The 17,332-nt window shown below is 38.9% G+C and overlaps 1 protein-coding gene and 1 long non-coding RNA gene across 5 annotated transcripts in view; one reads left to right on the forward strand and one right to left on the reverse strand.

Moving 5' to 3' along the window:
* The window catches only part of itpr3 (inositol 1,4,5-trisphosphate receptor, type 3), a 191,701-nt gene that overhangs the window by 75,521 nt on the left and 98,848 nt on the right, over nucleotides 1–17,332 (forward strand). For all 4 annotated transcript variants that reach the window (XM_042098198.1, XM_042098197.1, XM_042098199.1 and 1 more), the window contains 5 exons: nucleotides 5,804–6,055; nucleotides 8,735–8,879; nucleotides 13,696–13,840; nucleotides 14,051–14,232; nucleotides 14,502–14,622. In XM_042098198.1, the coding sequence (XP_041954132.1) occupies nucleotides 5,804–6,055; nucleotides 8,735–8,879; nucleotides 13,696–13,840; nucleotides 14,051–14,232; nucleotides 14,502–14,622 (845 nt within the window). The remainder of the gene's footprint in view (nucleotides 1–5,803; nucleotides 6,056–8,734; nucleotides 8,880–13,695; nucleotides 13,841–14,050; nucleotides 14,233–14,501; nucleotides 14,623–17,332) is intronic.
* LOC121713585 lies at nucleotides 389–17,201 on the reverse strand. The gene is made up of 3 exons (XR_006032880.1): nucleotides 17,191–17,201; nucleotides 10,328–10,330; nucleotides 389–557 (listed from the first exon to the last, which is right to left on the reverse strand). It is a non-coding gene; the product is annotated as an uncharacterized LOC121713585 (long non-coding RNA).

A 17,332-nucleotide genomic window follows, 5' to 3' on the forward strand; every position in this document is an offset into this window, starting at 1 on the left:
TGGTCTCTGGGCGCGCCGGGTGCCACAAAAATGCATGCAATGGCATTAAATAGCTTTCCTATTGTGGCAAGTTGTATAGATTTTATACAATAGCTGACTATGCCACAATGGGACTTGCACCCAAAGATATAATTCAGAGATCAGTATCTATAACCCAGTAAGGTACTCAGGTTCGTAGGACTGACAGAGACATGGTTCCATAAAAAAATAATTTATTTTTACACTGTAAATTCACATACACATAACACAGGAAGAGGGCTGAGGCTTACCGTATCCGAAGGAGGCACCCCAATCACACGTGCTTGGTCACACACACACACGGCAATGATACACTCAGTGAGAGACAAATGTCACAGCACACAAAGATGGGAATCCATCACCACCAGGAACTGCTCCCACTTTCGGCTCTCAGCACCTAAACAGAAGGGGCGGACAAGGATTACAGACGACTCACATCTAAAGTGTAACAAAGTAAATCAAACAAACAACCAATGAAACAAACAGTCACACTAAGGATCCGCAGCTTCACAGCCTCCCCTTAGTGAGGACAACACAAACTAGAAAAGCATTTCCCGAAGGAAATACAGTGCATGAAAATGCAAAAATATGATGTAAAATATCATACAGTGTAAAAACAAACTATATTGGTTGCTAAGTAGATGAGGTTTAATATAGTTGGAATGACTGAACAGTTAAATAGGTGGATACTTTAAATGGTTAAATTATTTAGGTAGATAGTTGACGATAACTGACAGTTGGAATGGCTCTAATGTTTGCTAGCAGTTAACAAAGATAATAATGTTAACCAAGTTACTATGCTAACTAGCATGCTAACAATGTTAAAATGCTAACTATGTTAACCATATGACTTAGCTAACCTATCTAATCATTTTTTAGTAGTTATGCTAGCTAGCATGCTAACTATGCTAACCATGTGACTTAGCTAATCATTTTTAATAGTTATGCTAACTATGTTAACTAACATGCTAACTATGTTAACCATGTGACTTAGCTAACTTAGCTAATCATTTTTAGCAGTTTTGCTAAAAATGCAAACAATGACTTGCAGTTGATCCAGGTGGCCTGGCCACCTGGCAGAAGATTCGAATTGCTGTGATGTCATAAAGGGCAATGTTAAGTCAATGGAGACATTTTGATAGTTTTTAATTAATAGTTTAAAAAATATAAAAGTTACAAAGCTGAAAAATACATAGCACTCTTGTCCTAAGTAAGACCTATGTAACATAGTTTGAATGAAGTTTCTACGTTAAACGGTTGAAGCTGCATTAAACGTGTTTGAAGAAGAACTAGAAACGCAATTCCCAAGGAATTACCAGTGCATGAAAATGCAAAAGTTGTGATAGATAGATAGATAATACAGAGCTTGTTACTGCGGTGATCCTAGAACAGACATGGTGGTTGCATAGCTTAATAAAAGTTGATAGTTTAAAAGTAGACCGTTTAAAAGTTGAAGGTAAATAGTTTAAAAGTTGTTGACAGACTGGAAGTTTAATTAATGTTGATATTCAAATAGTTTAATGGCTGTGAATAGGTAGATATTTGACGATAACTGATGCTCTAATGTTTGCTAGCAGTTATGCTAACATTTTAACTATGCTAACCATGCTACTTAGCTAATGTTTTCTAGCAGTTTTGTTAAAAATGTTAACTATGCTAGCAATGCTAACATGCTAAACATGTTACTTAGCTAACTTAGCTAATGTTTTCTAGCAGTTTTGTCAAAAATGTTAACTATGCTAACAATGTTAACATGCTAACCATGTTACTTAGCAAACATTTTCTAGTAGTTTTGCTAAACATGCTAACTATGCTAGCAATGCTAACAAGCTAACCATGCTACTTAGCTAACGTTTTCTAGCAGTTTTGCTAAACATGCTAACTATGTTAGCAATGCTAATATGCTAATATGCTGCTTGGGGCAGCCGTGGCCCACTGGTTAGCACTCCGGACTTGTAACCGGAGGGTTGCCGGTTCGAGCCCCGACCAGTGGGCTGCGGCTGAAGTGCCCTTGAGCAAGGCACCTAACACCTCACTACTCCCCGAGCGCCGCCAATGTAGCAGGCAGCTCACTGCGCCGGGATTAGTGTGTGCTTCACCTCACTGTGTGTTCACTGTGTGCTGTTTGTGTTTCACTAATTCACTGATTGGGTTAAATGCAGAGACCAAATTTCCCTCACGGGATCAAAAAAGTATATATACTTACTTATGCTTAACTATGTTAACCATGTGACTTAGCTAACCTAGCTAATCATTTTTAGTAGTTATGCTAACTAGCATGTTAACATGCTAACTATGCTAACCATGTGACTTAGCTAACCTAGCTAATCATTTTTAGTTGTTATGTTAACTATGCTAACTAACATGATAACTATGCTAACATGCTAACTATGGTAACTATGTGACTTAGCTAACCTAGCTAATCATTTTTAGCAGTTTTGCTAAAAATGCTAACAATGCTAACTAGCTACAGTGGGTAGGAGTCATAGTTGATGACAAGTGTTGATTGACATAGTTGATGACAAGTTAAAAGTTGTTGATAGACAGCTAGTTTAATAGATAGTTTAATAATAGTTTAAAAGTAGACTGTTTAAAAGTTGAATGTATATAGTTTAAAAGTTGAATGTAGATAGTTTAAAAGTTGTTGATAGACAGCTAGTTTAATAGATAGATAGTTTAAAAGTAGACCGTTTAAAAGTTGAATGTAAAAAGTACAGTAGTTTAATGGGTTACATTGTTTAACAGTGGATTAAGTTTTGGGATAGGAAACAAATAGGATTCTAATTCCTTAATGGCCGTATTATGATGTCATAATCGGCAATGTTAAGTCTATGGGATTTTTTAAAACGTTTTTCTTTAATAGTTTAAAAAGTATAAAAGTTTCAAAGTTGAAAAGACATAGCAGCTTGGTCCGTTTGAAGATCTACGTTACAAAGTTTGAATGAAGTTTCTAAGTTAAACTGTTCAAGAGAAATTGCGTACGGAAAAAGTGGTAAGCGGAATAATAACTAGAAATGCAATTCCAAGGAATTACCAGTGCATGAAAATGCTTAAGTTGTGATGTAAAATATCATGTATAGTTAAAACAGATAATACAGAGATGGTAACTACGGTGATGCTAGGATGGACATGGTGGTTGCATAGCTTCATAAAAGTTGATAGTTTAAAAGTAGACTGTTTAAAAGCTGAATGTAGATAGTTTAAAAGTTGTTGATAGACAGTAGATAGTTTAAAAGTTGTTGATAGACAGCTAGTTTAATAGATAGTTTAATGATAGTTTAAAAGTAGACCGTTTAAAAGTTGAAGGTAAATAGTTTAAAAGTTGTTAACAGACTGGAAGTTTTAATGAATGTTGATATTCAAATAGTTTAATGGCTGTGTATAGGTAGATATTTGACGATAACTGAAAGTTGTAATGGCTCTAATGTTTGCTAGCAGTTATGCTAATATTTTTAACTATGCTAACCATGCTACTTAGCTAATGATTTATAGCAGTGCTAGCAATGTTAACACGCTAACCATGCTACTTAGCTAACTTAACTAACGTTTTCTAGCAGTTTTGCTAAACATGCTAAATATGTTAGCAATGCTAACATGCTAACTATGTTAACCATGTGACTTAGCTAACCTAGCTTATTATTTTTAGTAGTTATGCTAACTAGCATGCTAACAATGCTAACATGCTAATTATGTGACTTAGCTAACCTAGCTAATCATTTTAGTAGTTATGTTAATTATGCTAACTAGCATGATAACTATGCTAACATGCTAACTATGCTAACTATGTGACTTAGCTAACCTAGCTAATCATTTTTAGTAGTTATGCTAACAATGTTAACATGTTAACCATGTTACTTAGCTGATCATTTTTAGCAGTTTTGCTAAAAATGCTAACTAGCATGCTAACATGATAATTATGTTAACCATGTTACTTAGTTAACTTAGCTAATCATTTTTTTTTTAAACAGTTTTTTGGCAGAGGAAGCAGTTGAACAGGATGTGTAGTCTTAATAAGGCCAGTTTGTATGCTTAAAGCCTGAGACTGGCAGTTGATCCAGGTGGCCTGAACACCTGCCATAGGATTCTAATTGCTTAACGGCCGTATTATGATGTCACAATCAGCAATGTTAAGTCTATGGGGATTTTTTTAAAGAAAAAAGTTTTTCTTTAATAGTTTAAAAAGTTTCAAAGTTGAAAAGACATAGCAGCTTGGTCCGTTTGAATACCTACGTTACAAAGTTTGAACGAAGTTTCTAAGTTAAACTGTTCAAGAGAAATTGCGTACGGAAAAAGTGGTAAGCGGAATAATAATAATAAGTTGTTGTTGTTGTTGCCTTGGAAGAACAGTACAGTGCATTTTCATGCACTGTAATACGTTGTTGCCTAGGAAGAACAGTACAGTGCATTTTCATGCACTGTAATAAGAAGAAGCCTAGGAAGAACAGTACAGTGCATTTTCATGCACTGTAATAAGAAGAAGCCTTGGAAGAACAGTATAGTGCATTTTCATGCACTATAATAAGAAGACTTGGAAGAACAGTATAGTGCATTTTCATGCACTATAAAAAGCCTTGGAATAACAGTAGTATTTTCATGCACTGTAATTAACATAGATTAGTGCAAACAGAAAGACTAATCACAAAACCAAGGTCAACACTTTGGTGATCAACAGCACTAGGGAAAAAGGCCTCCAGTCAAGTGTATAAGTAACAGACAGACAAACTTATGCTACAAACAACACAGACAATAACACGATACAACGCAGAACAGAGTAGAACAATCAATAAAGTGGGGTCCGTTCGTCAAACACCCATTCCTTCATAACGAGCGCTATAGCACCCGAATGAGTTCCAGCGGCCTTCTAGCCCAAGGCCTCTATGCATAATCCCACTAGCGTAGGCTACGACAAGCTAGCTGCAGGCCACGTTAACTGTGGGACCAGTGGTGCTGATTAGACGGGCACGTGAAGAAGTCGTAGGCTAAAAAAGATGTAGCCAATTGACAGCCGCACCCCTGCTACATAGTGATCCCTGGAACACACAAAATACTCACTTAAAACAGGAACTACTTGAGTACTTTACTTCGTACAAATGAATATAACATTCCCGGGGACTGCACTAGACGCACATCCAGCCGGCGGGAGGCCGATGCCGCACGGGGAGGGGGAGACTCTACGACAAAGCACTAAGTGTAAGTAACAATATAAAAAGACTATCAGTAAAATATCACAGGAAGCGCGATCATACCTGCGGCGATGGCAATTGTCAGGGAGGTAAAAAGGGGCGGGCCTTTGACGTCTGGCATAGCACAATGAGGGTACTTGAATTAAATACAGGCACTGTTGTACTGATTGGCCCATATCTGGCTACCGAGAGCCACTCACGATGCAGCCACCTGTGCTTGAATTAAAAGTGGGCACTGCACCACTTCATTCTGCTACAGTATGTTTTTTATAAAATCAGTATATTTTAACTGGATGACTCGCATATATACCCATCACAAATGAGTTCAGAGATTTAATTTAATTTAACACAGGCTTCTCCCTTTAAAAGCTACATTTACATTAGCCACCTCTTACAATTACAAGAGTCACCAACCTGCCTTGGATTTGACATGAGTCTGCTTTCGAGGCGATATATTAGTCTCTAGCCTTGAGACATGAGACATAATACAAACATTGGGATTTCGTTTCTTATCAGTGACTGTTTACATGCACTTAAATCACACCCAATAGGTTTTCATGAATCATCTGGTTTGTGTCTGACTGCCTTCTCATTGCTCTTAGGTACCAACTGAAGTTGTATGCCCGCATGTGTCTAGACCGCCAGTACCTGGCCATAGATGAGATCTCTAAGCAGTTGGATGTTGAGTTGATCTTCCTTTGCATGATGGATGAAACGCTGCCTTTTGACCTGCGGGCCTCTTTCTGCCGCCTCATGCTTCATGCACATGTCGACCGTGACCCTCAAGAACTTGTCACTCCTGTAAAGTTTGCCCGTCTCTGGACAGAAATCCCTACGACCATCACCATTAAAGAGTAAGATTACCTCCAATTTAGCTCCGCTTCATCTCAAAACCTTGTGTCAAGACATGATTTAGAAAAACACATTCATGCTTATTGACAGACAGGCCTGCTCATATATGGTCCGCTCAGATTGTGTCATTGTAATGATTCTTGTCTTTGGTCATTTTGATTCAAAGTGTTATTTTATGCATGCAGTCACAAACAATTGAGATTGGACCAGTTTTAATAATTCACTGTAATAATATACAGTGGGCATTGCTTTCAAATGGCCACTTCAGTTGCGCATTACGAGGCGTGAAGCTGCGTGAAGCTTTAGTACCACTTTCAGCCACTGTGCGTCGCTCTGCCACTGTACATCGCTCGGCCTGCTGCCCCTTCTGAAAAAGCTCGATTTACCTCGATTTAGGCTACTTGGGTATGGGCCATGGCTTAAGGCTTGACTACACGGTGGTAACAGAAATCGAAATTTGCTGTCTACATTATTGTCAGTGTTGGATTAACGCAACTATGCAAATCAAAACAGTGGTGTGATAATTGAGCCAGTAGAGAAATAACTGTTCAGAATTAATCTGTAGCCTTGGGTAGGCTTCTGCGACGTTTTAACAGGCTACGCTATACAGGCTTAGACAACTATGACCCACGTTTTGGTTTCGTAAATTAATTTGCCCTACTTCTTGACTGCAATGTAGTCAATTGACTGCTTGACATGTCATTTTTATTTTTCTGTACAATAAACAAATACATCTGCTTTATGCCGCAGAATTATGGTGCATTCATGAGCACCTGGGAAGTGGGAATAAAAACTGGGCTTTGAAGGGGGAGGTTTGCTACCCTAGGAATCCAGAGTTCTCGCGGGAGCACAATTTCAATTTGCTCAGCGAGTCACTCTGGCAATAAATAATGATGCATGTTACTTTTGTCCCTTGTATCGCGAGCATTGGTGTATCTGATATAAGTGGGCAGGAGGCGAGCTAAACAGATGACAGTCGTAGTGTTATCCAATTGCGTCAAAGTCCAAAATCAGTCTGTAAACATTGGTTGTATAGTGTATCCAATTGCGTGCAGTGAGATTTTCAAATGCATGCTTGGTGCCGCCCCTCAAGTCGGGCCATTACATTATTTATTGCCAGACCCTTAATCTTTCGGATTTGGGTCTCTAATCTTCAGGCTAGAGGTTTGCGAGAGCCCCCAGAAGAATTTTTTGACGTCACTCAACATAGTGAAAGATAAAAAATGGACTTGTTCCATGCCCAAATAAGTCACTTCATTGTTTGTCTATTCTCATAAACACAGGCGATTGTGATATTGAACAGTGTTTCCCAGAGTACCTGAGTAATTATGTGATGTTAGCCTTCTGGCTAGCTAGCCTATGAACATTAGCAACGTCGCCCGTTTGTTGTTGTCAAGTGAACGCTTCCCACTTCCCAGCCACAGACGCACTAGAACAGTGCAGTGCATTTTAAAGCACTGTAATAAGAGTGCATTTCCATGCACTGTAATATTAAGAACAAATTTTGGAAGAGCAGTAATAATGATAATAAGTAATAATAATCATCATAATAATAATAATGATGATAATATTAATAATACTAGTAGTAGGTAATAATAATAATAATAATAATAACAACAACAACAACAACAGCAATAATAAGGAGAAGAAGAAGACTTCAGAAATTAGGACAGTGCATTTCCGTACGCTGTAATAAGAACATCATACCAACAGTCAAACATGGTGATGGTAGTGTGATGGTCTAGGGCTGCTTTGCTGCTTCAGGACCTGGGCAACTTGCCATAATTGATGGAACCATGAATTCTGCTCTCAGAAAATCCTGAAGGAAAATGTCCGGCCTCAGTTTGTGACTTAAAGCTCAAGCGGAGTTCGGTTATGCAGTGAGACAATGATCCGAAGCACACAAGCAAGCCCACCTCTGAATGGCTCAAAAGAAACAAAATTGTCATACAAAAGTTAAGACATAGCTTACTTATTTATATTATTCATTTATTTATATTGGGCTTCCACATGCCTTACTCTTGTATCTAGGCCTGGCATAGTTATCATACATAGCCTATTTACACAATTGCAAAGTGGATGTATGAAAAGTGAAAGGTTCACCTAATCTCGTTCTCCCTCTAAAGTATTTTCCCAAAAATCAGTTTATTTTTTACCCCTGTGTTACAGTCAGCATAGGAGCATAAAATTGAGCTTATGAAAATAAAAGATTTTATTTAAATAAATAATTTACCGTTAGCAAGTCCCACCCATCGAACACGGTTGAGCCAATAGACCTCTGAAGTTCGCCTACAAAAAAGCTACCATCTTTGCCCATATAAGGAGATTGCTATCTTGGGAAAATAACAGAGGGATTTGGAATTATCACACCTGTTAAACTCTCGCGGGGACGACAAAATTAGTAATGCAAACGTTTTGCTCTACACACTTTTGTCCTCTGCCTTCGAGTGGATACTATGATCCCCGGTACTCCGGTATGTTAAGGCAGCATACTTTGACGTACTGACCCAAAATGTTTTCTATCAGTATGATGTAATGCACTTTGATTCTGGAGGTATACCTCCAATTATTCCAGAGAGGGAGGTGAATGAGATATGAATACAATTGCCTTGCCCTAGTTGATGTGGATGAACCTTATGGGTTGTGGGTTACTGATGTACTGCTGTATTACTTTGACACAGCTATGATGCCCACATGGACTACTCAAGAGATAATAAGAAGAACAAATTTGCCACCACAATGGCATTTATGGAGGAGTACCTTAATAATGTCTTGAATGATGATCTTCCATTTGCAAATGAAGAAAAAAACAAACTGACCTACGAGGTAAAGCATTAGCTTCTGGTGATTTCTTTATCCCCCTGAATAGACACTGATATGTCAGAAATATAGTTTTATTGAGGATACTTGTTGATTTTGGATTTGTAGATATGTTTTTTTTTTTCATCAATATTTTTAATTGAGTTTCAACATAATACATGACTGAAACTTGACCAAAAACAGGTAATAAAATAATCTTTTGGTGATTTACTGTACCCTCACAAATGAAAACATTGAGAAAAAATACAACCTTGAAGGGAAGCAAATTTATTCTGAGAAAAAGGAAAATCTCATAAAGAAATTTAAAAGAAATGTTTAACAAAAACCCGTTGCTCACAATTATTGGCACCCCTAGAAAAATCTTACATACAAAACCTAACAGAAGCATTAAAATTGATATCAAACATATTTTCCTGTGGTCCAAGGTAGGCCCAGGACTGGGTGAAGCCAGAGACTTTCTAATGAGGAGACACAGCACTCAAAAATTCCTCCATAGAAATGCATGGGGCTAGTTTGTAACCGTTGTCTACACATATCCCACCCCTTCCTCCGCAAAAGGTCGACATGTGAATACATTGAGGCAATCATGTGGTGTGAGGTGAATACATTGAGCCAATCATATGGTGTGTTGTGAAGACATCGTGCCAATCATGTGTTTTGAACTTGCCGCTGGAGCAAGATTGGTGTCATGAAGCCTTGCGCACACGCATTTCTGCCGAATAGGATGCCCGATGAGTGCCCAAAAAGCGTTGCAATATGGCCGCCGAGTGGAGGGACTTGCCTAAAAGGACTTTGGTTAAGCTCTCAGCAGAGGGTCCAAAACAAAAGACCAAATGGCATCTGAAACCAGAGACTGTATACATGAACGGGGGTGCTGTTGGTTAGAGGCCTCCACTGCTTTAGGTATGCCAAAGGCTGGCCAAAAAGACTGGGCTTACATTAGTAAAACATGGTTTAGTGGAATAACTGTTCCACACAGTCTCGTGTGCAAGCAGATTCCTTCAAAGCAGATTGACTATCAAAATACCGATGACCGTTTGAAGTTGCGCTGTTACAGGGAAGGACAGATGTCACTCTCATTGGTTTAAATGATGTTATTGCCCAAAACACACCCATGATTAGGCCATCCTTTATCCCTTAAAAAGGTGTAGGTTTTTGAACATTCTAAGTTCCGCAACAATTGAAGGTTCTAAAATTCTATGTTGATTTCAATGAACCCAGATATTCTTTAGAATGTTAATTTCCCAACATTCCCGTCACACCGGTGTGACGGTACTCCTTTAAGGGTTAAAAATATTTTTGTTTGCAGTAACAGCCAAAAAATATTAAAAATGGGTCGGTAGGTAGGTCAATATTTTTTTTTTCAAGATTCAAAGTAAAAAAAAAAAGTACAATTTTGGTCATGGTGATTACGTAGGAATGAATTTACACAAATGTGCATATCGTGACGTAACTGACTGGGTCTTCAACCCGTACCTTCAGGCGCATTGCAAACCTCATTCTGATGCAGGTTATATAGACCAGCCTTTCTCAAACTTCTTTGACCTAAGGCCCGGTCATGGCAGACTTTGGGGTCATAGGGCTCATCTACATGTACCCAGAAAGAAGGCTACGATAGCTCTTGGCCACGTTATATTGAAATTTGACTATAGGCCTACAATACTCAATGCTATACAGTGTATTTATACAGTCTCTGCTCTGTTTCTAAGGAAGTTCCAAAAAACAACGTCGTTCTATTAAGTTTCGTTAAATAAATAAATAGCCTTCCAACAGGTTGAAGCGGAGCTGTGATACCAACGTTATCGATTAGTTTCAGTTTCTCTCACGCAGACGCGCATTGAATGAATGCTCATACCACCACTTAATTGTAGTGCTCCATGTTTAATGACATCGATAGCAGAAACGTTTGTTTTATTTTTTCGTCGATCCGCGGTTTCTTGATCAACTGCGCAGCAAATTATCAAATGAAGCACCGGGCCAAATTTCACTCCACGACTCCGCGGACCAGCAGTCTCTCTTCATGCCAAGTAAAAGCATTATCAGTTTGTGTGAATGAAACGAAGCGTAGGCCATAGTGTGACATGCGTAAAACCAATGGTGTAGAGATGATGCCACAGGGTTTTATTTAAGTGAGCCACGTTTGCATGTAGGCAATTTATATTCACAATACTTGGGCCTACTAAAATAAATATTATTTTATTGCATTTGTATTGGTTGTTTAGAGTAAAAAAAACAATCGGTCGGTATTAACGCAAGTTTACAACCGGCAAGTCGGTCGGACTAAAAGGGGAAAAAAATAAATATTTGGGTCGGTTCTAAATTGACAGGGTCGGTCGGGTTACGGCAAACGAAAATATTTTTAAGGATGGCCTTAAGAAACACCTTAGGGTTGGGCGATGTCCCCTTAATTGCCATTTGACAATGTGTACAGTAATCATGATGGACGATGATATCGTCGGGGGGTGGGTGTGGACAGCTAAGAGACATTCTGACTAGGCTACCGAAGTTGTGTGGAGATCTGCTCCAAGAAAATCCTCGTAAAAGACGGATAGACAACCAATCTACACTTGCTTGTGCACCAACCAGCCGAATATTCCACATAGCCAGCCTTTGCTGGGCCTAGCAAAAAAGCTACTTCTAAAATCTTAAGTAGCCCAGTCTGTAGGCTACCAACCTCATACGCTACGCATCCCACAATTAGGCTACCGTTATGCCGACTATGAGGGCAGCGGAAAGTGAAAGTAAATAGCCTAATGCACAATTTCTCAAGTTTCCCTTTAATTACTCAGTAAACTTATATCTGTTAATAATATATGCTTGTCACTTTACTTAGAGCTGACAAATAACACTTATGATATTGCATAGCTGTTTATAATTGTGTGTTGTAGGGAAATGTATAAATTATTATAAGTTTATTACATATACTTATAGCTATAGATATATAGGACTACAGTAGAAGTCAAAACTCTTTATGCATCACTATATGCATTTAGCAAAGCAAAGTAGTTATGATGCATCATAAAACTGACAAGTGAGTAGGCAGATCTTGACATATTTATAATGCATTATTCAGATTAAAATCATGAAGTTGGTTATGACGACTTGTGAATACATATAGATGGTAATAATGAGCATTACAATGCTTTATAGACACCTTATAAAACATTATGAATGCATTCATAGGGCGTTATAAATACAACCTTCATAGAAAGTGTTACCTATTGCAAGTACTAGCATATGTCAGCAACATGTTAAAAATAGTTTTCTTACTAATGGTCTCCGTTTGTCATTTACCATATCGGTAATGAGAATTATTCTGGATCTTGCTACCATAACATTGAAATAAAGTTATATTAAATTGTTTTACTAGAATACTTTTATCAGAAAATAAAAGTTCACATTCTATTCAGTCACTTAAATTAAAAAATCAATCAAATGAGGTAATATTTTGATGTCAGTTTGACAGGCTTCGTGAGATTCACCCACCATTTGCCTGACGTCTGTGATAACGGGCGGGGTGCGGGCAAACTGTAGCTCGTGTGTGTTTTTTAAAAAAAAAAAATGTATTATTGGAGTTTAATATATATATATATATATATATTATCAACAAGTGCTTGTGTAGACGTTCCTGGGGCCGGTATTTCTCCAAAAATAAATTGTAACGTTAACCATTTCTCCCTCAACTCATTTTTCTTTGACATGATATGTTTTGTTTAGGCATAACACAGGTTTGCTGTCGTTCTGTCATATGTACTAATGGCTCATTGTCATAAAGATACATTTATCTTCTTCACGCCCCGTTTTAGGGGAAAACAAGCTAACGTTAGCATTATATCATTGATTCCAATGGCAAAGGCAGCTATAGTCACACGTTACATCTAGTTATTGGTTCACAGGACATTCAATCATTTTACTAACAGTTATGAGGAAATATGTATATGTGTCAAAACTATGTACATTACCAACCTAATTCGTTTCCAATACCCCAATATTGAGGACAGATATAGCTCCTAGCACTTACCATAATCTCCAATATAAAACGGTTAGCTTGCTAGCTGGGTAACTGTGTACCTATATAGCATAGCCCATTATCTCACCTAGTTGTAGGATATACGTTCGTATTACAAGTGATAGAATTAAGGTGTGACTTATGCTTAGTTGATGCTATGACATGTAAAATTAAGCTTGCTGAACTTATACAGTCAGCCACGGGCAGCTTAACTGTGACTAGCCTTCTACATTTGTGACACTCCATAATGGTCACCTAAATCCCATGAACATACAGATAACTCTTACACCAACCTTATTTTGTGCCTTTTATTCACATTAAGAATTAATAAGTATAAGCTTTTCACTCCCCACTTCGATGCAGCTCCATAGGTTTCCATTATATCCAGTCATCTTTCCCCTAAAAGGGAGCAGGTACAATACTTGCAGCCCATACACACATCAATCTAGATTCTGTCAGAATTTCTGTGGGTGGCTAAGAACCAACCAAGTAGGCAGGACCATGAATAATAATTAGGCAGTTCTACATGACCACTTATCCAGATGGGCTCAATTTTTCTGCCTTTTCCTTTCATTTGGCTATTGCATACAACAGACAAACTGCATAGATTTCAAACTTATCACAGGTCAAAAACTCATTTTGATCTATGTTATTTAAAAAACAACAGAAAAAAAGGGATTTTATTGGCATGGGATCTTTAAACCTCCTATATTTACCTTTCACAATATAAGTTACTTTTTCCATAGACATGATAATAGTATTGATTTTTATGTCAGATTTATAGATAATGTTAGTAACAACATGACTTCTCAGGTGGTGAGTTTGGCGAGACACCTCATCTACTTTGGCTTCTATAGCTTCTTTGAGTTGCTGCGTCTGACCCGCACATTACTTGGCATCATAGACTGTATCCCCAACCCAGCCTTGAATAATCCAGCAATTCAGGAGGACGGTAGTGGTGAGTTTGCTGTTAATTTTGAGCTTACTGTATGCATTTTATTATTCTATATACTGTGTCTATCTTTCCATTCAACTTTTGTTTATTTGTAATTTAGATGTTTTCAGTGTTGGTCTGGCAGACATTTACTAGTCTGTAAATATCATAAGTAATTTTAGTTAATTGTGCTGTGTATTGGAGAATTGATGTTCATTCCATTGCTTCTGTTAGGGAAAAACGTGAAGCGATCCATCCATGGTGTTGGTCAGATGATGTCCACAATGGTGCTCAATAGAAAACAGTCAGGAAGGCCTACTGTCAACCTGGATAGCCAGACTCGCCACAAAGACAGCATTGACATGCAGGATGTCACTGTCATGGATACCAAACTCAAGATATTGGAGATTCTCCAGGTCTGCTCTATGGGAAATTCTTTCTGACTGTAAACTAAGCATGTCAAGGTGCTTGCTTCAGTGTGCTTATGAGAATCTAGCTGAGCTGAACCAATGGCTGAGCTGATAGGAGTGTGGCCCTTTAATATTCTTTATGCAAATATATAATTTGACTTGTAGATTCCCCTTGCATATATATGAGTATTTACTCTGACACATCGGCAAAAAATGTTATTTATTTTTTCTGACCTCATGGTTTTTATGCATTGGGCCTCTCCCTATTCTGTCAGTTTATCCTCAACGTACGACTGGACTACCGCCTCTCCTACCTTCTGTCTGTCTTCAAGAAGGAATTTGTGGATGTGTATCATATGGGAGATGCTGATGCCACATCATTAATAGATCATGCAGGTATGGAGTATTAGACTATATATTCATGTGGCCATCAAAGGTTTTAAGCTTGTGTTGAACAGGACAAAACGGTGAAGCAGTGGTACATATTTTGTCCCAGACTGTCCCAGTCACCGTCCCCATCTCTGTCCCAGTTACCAGCCTAGTCACCAGGCGCGCCTGCAGGTGTACGTCCGTACGCACTGTGCGTACCATCAGGCTACTCAACAGCGAGAGAAAATTTCCCTTGTGTGTGTGTGTATTCACACCAAACCTTCCCAACTATTCACAGTATCCCATTAGCTGCATGCCATCAGGCTATTTACCATTTTCTATTACGTAAAGTTAGTGAACACATTTTGTTTGAGCAGGAGAGAGAATACGCATGCAGGCACGCAATAGGCTACTTGTTTTCTTTTACTCGGCTATCTATATATGGTTATCAGCACACAATGTTGAGCTAATTCACGAACTCAATACTCATCATGGATATCACAAGTTTTAAACAACGAAAAAAGAAAGGATGGAGGCAGCAACGCTAGGAGTTATTCCAGATGGACAAGAACAAGGTAGGCAATTGGTGTGCTTGTCAGAACGTTAGACTGCACTAAAGCCAGACGTCACGTTACGCTAGAACAAAACTAAAGGTAACTTTAGCCTCTGTATAGGGCTGTATCAGTTTGTCCAAATGAATAGGTCATTGTAGACGTTGTCGTTGTATTATTGCATGTGGACGTTGTTATGCTATGTAGGCTACTTTTTTGCTGACTGACCAATGCACGGACCTAAAACGGACAAATATTGTTCACGAGTGATTTTTTTTTTAGCGGGGGGGTGATGGGTGTGCGTACCATAGCATTAATTCCTGCAGGCGCCCCTGCTAGTCACCATCCCAGTCACTGTCCCCGCTACTCTCCCAGTCACTATCCCTGTCACCATTCCCATTTTCGTGTTAATTTGTCTGTGTCTGTGTCTCCCGTGTCGTCTGTGTCCGAGTGTCCTGTGTCTGAGTATGAGTCTCCTGTGTTGCCTGTGTCCAAGTCTGTCTCTGTCTGTGAGTTCCCCATGTCTGTCTTGCCCGATTCTCCTGCCCTGCCTGAGCCCGCTGCCCCTTCTGAGTCTGCCCCTTTCCTGCCCAACCTTGCCCAGTATTCTTCTGTCTGTTCCTGTTCCACCTGAACTTTTGCCCTGTTTGTTTTGTCACTGTCTGTCAGACTAGTCCCTCCGCCCAGACCCCTTCTGACCCACCCTGGTTGGACTTTTCAGGGGACGCCCGTAGAGGGGGGAGGGGGTACTGTCAGGATCCCCACCTGGACTGTTAGTTTTGTCTCTCCCTACCTGTCAATGTTGTGACCATTCTTGTATGTTTTGTTGACCTAGCTTGTGTCATGTGCTTTGCGTTTACCTTTCTGTTCCCCGTTATTGTCTTGTTGGTCTCGTCCAGTCTTTCTGTTAATTAGTCTACCCTGACAGTACAACACTGAGGCTGTATACAAGAAGGGTCAGAGCAGACTCTATTTGTTGAGAAAGCTCAGGTCATTTAATGTGTGCAGCAAAATGTTGCAGAATGTTGTTGCAAGTGAAATTTTCTTTTCTGCCATCTGTTGGGGCAGTAGCATTTCAGCCAGGGACACTAAAAACTGAAGATAAGATCATAAGGAAGGCTGGATTTGTGTTAGGGACAGCTCTGGAGCCCCTGGAGTTGGTGGTGGAGAGAAGAATGCTGCACAAACTGTTAAATATATTCGACATAACTCACACCCACTTCACAACTTACTTGTCAAACAAAAAAGTTTTCGGTTGGAGGCTAAGCCAACTAAGCTGTAAGAAAAGACAGATACAGAAAGACGTTTTTACCCTCTGCAATAGCACTTTATAATGACTCTCCCCTGACCAGAGAGAGAGGAATAATAATTTTAGAATAATATATGTATGTACAGTATTTTCCGGACAATAAGTCGCTCTAGAGTATAAGTCGCATCAGTCAAAACATGTCAAAACGTGTCATGAACAGGAAAAAACATATATAAGTTGCACCGGACTATAAGTCGTATTTAGAAATGTATTTCACAAAATCCAAAACCAAAAACAGACAGAGACTATGTAACTAGACTATTGAAGCCAAAAGGATTAATGTTAATGAAGACGAAGGAGTGAAGGCAGCCAAGAGGAGCAAGGTAGGCTAATTATAAAGCAATTAAGGCTACAAAAGATTCACTGAAAGAAAATTCTGATGTGGTACACAAAATTACGCTTATTGCGAGATAAGGCATCTGCTTTCATTCATGGAACGTGTGCTGTGCTGTAATGGAAACCTTATTCCGTATAGCCAAAGAGGTCAATTTATAGCCTAAATTGAGTTATTTTTTTTAATTATGCATGATTTACTTTTTTTTATAAAATCTGTAGGCTGATGCCTGGCAGCAACAATTGTGTTTAAATGTAGGTTACTGCTAGCCTAGAAATCTAGACGCGCCCCTAGTGACTGCCAGGGCTAGTCTAGCAACTCTCCGTTGGCTTGTGAGCTCCAGAAATCGAAACTTAATCAGGGCATTGAAATCGTGTATAGAGTCGTTTGGTGGGCTTAACATAATGATTGATGGCAGAGTTGCAACAGTTTGGCTTGAATTCCCTGCTACTTGAAAACAAATATCCTATTGCGTCCTATTGCGTGTAGAGGGAATTTGAAATACAACTGATTATCCCGCCCCTCGGACTGAGCACTGCGAAC

Source organism: Alosa sapidissima, chromosome 7 (genome assembly GCF_018492685.1).
Source record: "Alosa sapidissima isolate fAloSap1 chromosome 7, fAloSap1.pri, whole genome shotgun sequence".
Taxonomy (NCBI): Eukaryota; Metazoa; Chordata; class Actinopteri; order Clupeiformes; family Clupeidae; genus Alosa; species Alosa sapidissima.